The sequence below is a fragment of the Anarrhichthys ocellatus genome, unplaced genomic scaffold, assembly GCF_004355925.1.
Source record: "Anarrhichthys ocellatus isolate YVR2014 unplaced genomic scaffold, GSC_Weel_1.0 scaffold10, whole genome shotgun sequence".
Taxonomy (NCBI): domain Eukaryota; kingdom Metazoa; phylum Chordata; class Actinopteri; order Perciformes; family Anarhichadidae; genus Anarrhichthys; species Anarrhichthys ocellatus.
In genome coordinates this window covers 4,287,815-4,288,854 of record NW_022280040.1, presented here as the reverse complement: position 1 = coordinate 4,288,854, position 1,040 = coordinate 4,287,815, and the positions used below count along the sequence as shown (strand labels likewise).

The 1,040-nt window shown below is 40.4% G+C and overlaps 1 protein-coding gene across 4 annotated transcripts in view; it reads right to left on the bottom strand.

Annotated features, from left to right (window-relative positions):
- flt1 (fms related receptor tyrosine kinase 1) overlaps positions 1–1,040 on the bottom strand; it is a 31,824-nt gene that overhangs the window by 6,891 nt on the left and 23,893 nt on the right. For 3 of the 4 annotated variants that reach the window (XM_031850519.1, XM_031850521.1, XM_031850522.1), the window contains 2 exons: positions 883–989; positions 245–380 (listed from right to left, as the gene is read on the bottom strand). In XM_031850519.1, the coding sequence (XP_031706379.1) occupies positions 245–380; positions 883–989 (243 nt within the window). The remainder of the gene's footprint in view (positions 1–244; positions 381–882; positions 990–1,040) is intronic. The other variant, XM_031850520.1, reaches the window with a different exon arrangement.

The following is a 1,040-nucleotide window of genomic DNA, read 5'->3' as shown; positions in this document are numbered from 1 at the left end:
CCCCCCCCCCCCCCCCCCCCCCCCCGCTGTAGTTGATTAGCTCTCCACAGACAACACAGACACAAAAGTCTGATTAATGGAATGAGAGTCACTCCCAATAATAATCTGATAAGACCTCTGAGAAAGTCCTTCTATCTGTAATGTGATCTAAAATTCCTTCGCTCTCTCGTTAGCATTACAATCCCAAAATCCTTCATATCACAAGTCACTTATGTTAAAAACATCCATTTCTGCATTCTTGTACCTAATCTGAGCCGCTCCCGAGGGAACTCCCATTGGTGCGGGTCGTATTGCAGTCTCTCACACTGCTCCTCTATTGGCCCCTCTCCGCTGTCCACAATGATTGACAGGTACTCAGGTTTGGTGTTTGCGCCACTGGGCTTTGGAGAAAGAATAGAAAACCCACACCAGTATAATACCAACACTGTAGTTTTGTAGTATTTTGTAGTAATCACGGTCCCAAAAAGCATTGTAATTGTGAGTTGTGTTTATTTAAAAATCGAACCTGAAGGACAATTAACATGGAGTAAAATGGTTTGTGTGAATGTCTAACCCTCCTGCATTGAATATTAGGAGAATGTGGGTATTTTGCTTTTTAGAAAATCAATTTAAATCCTCTCAACTGAGTAATTAATATGTATTATACCTATTAGTTGTATTAATATTAATACATGTTTATGTTAAACGGAGTATACATGTGACAATAAACTCACAATGTCTAATCTAATCGGTAAATAAAAAATTATTTCAAAGTCATATAATCAGAAAAGTGGAATTATACAGCGCAAACTATGATAGAAACGTACATAGACAACCACGAATATGCAGCGTATATTTATTTCATCGTACCACCGAAAACAACTCTACCTTGTTTTATCTCACCTGTCTCAGTTTGCGTATGAAGAGCGTCAGCAAAAGCCAGAATAGAGCGGCCACAACACAGGTACAGGTGAGTGCGGGAATCTCCAGGAAAGAGGCTTCTGTGGCCCCTAAACACACACACACACACACACACACACACACACACACACACACACACA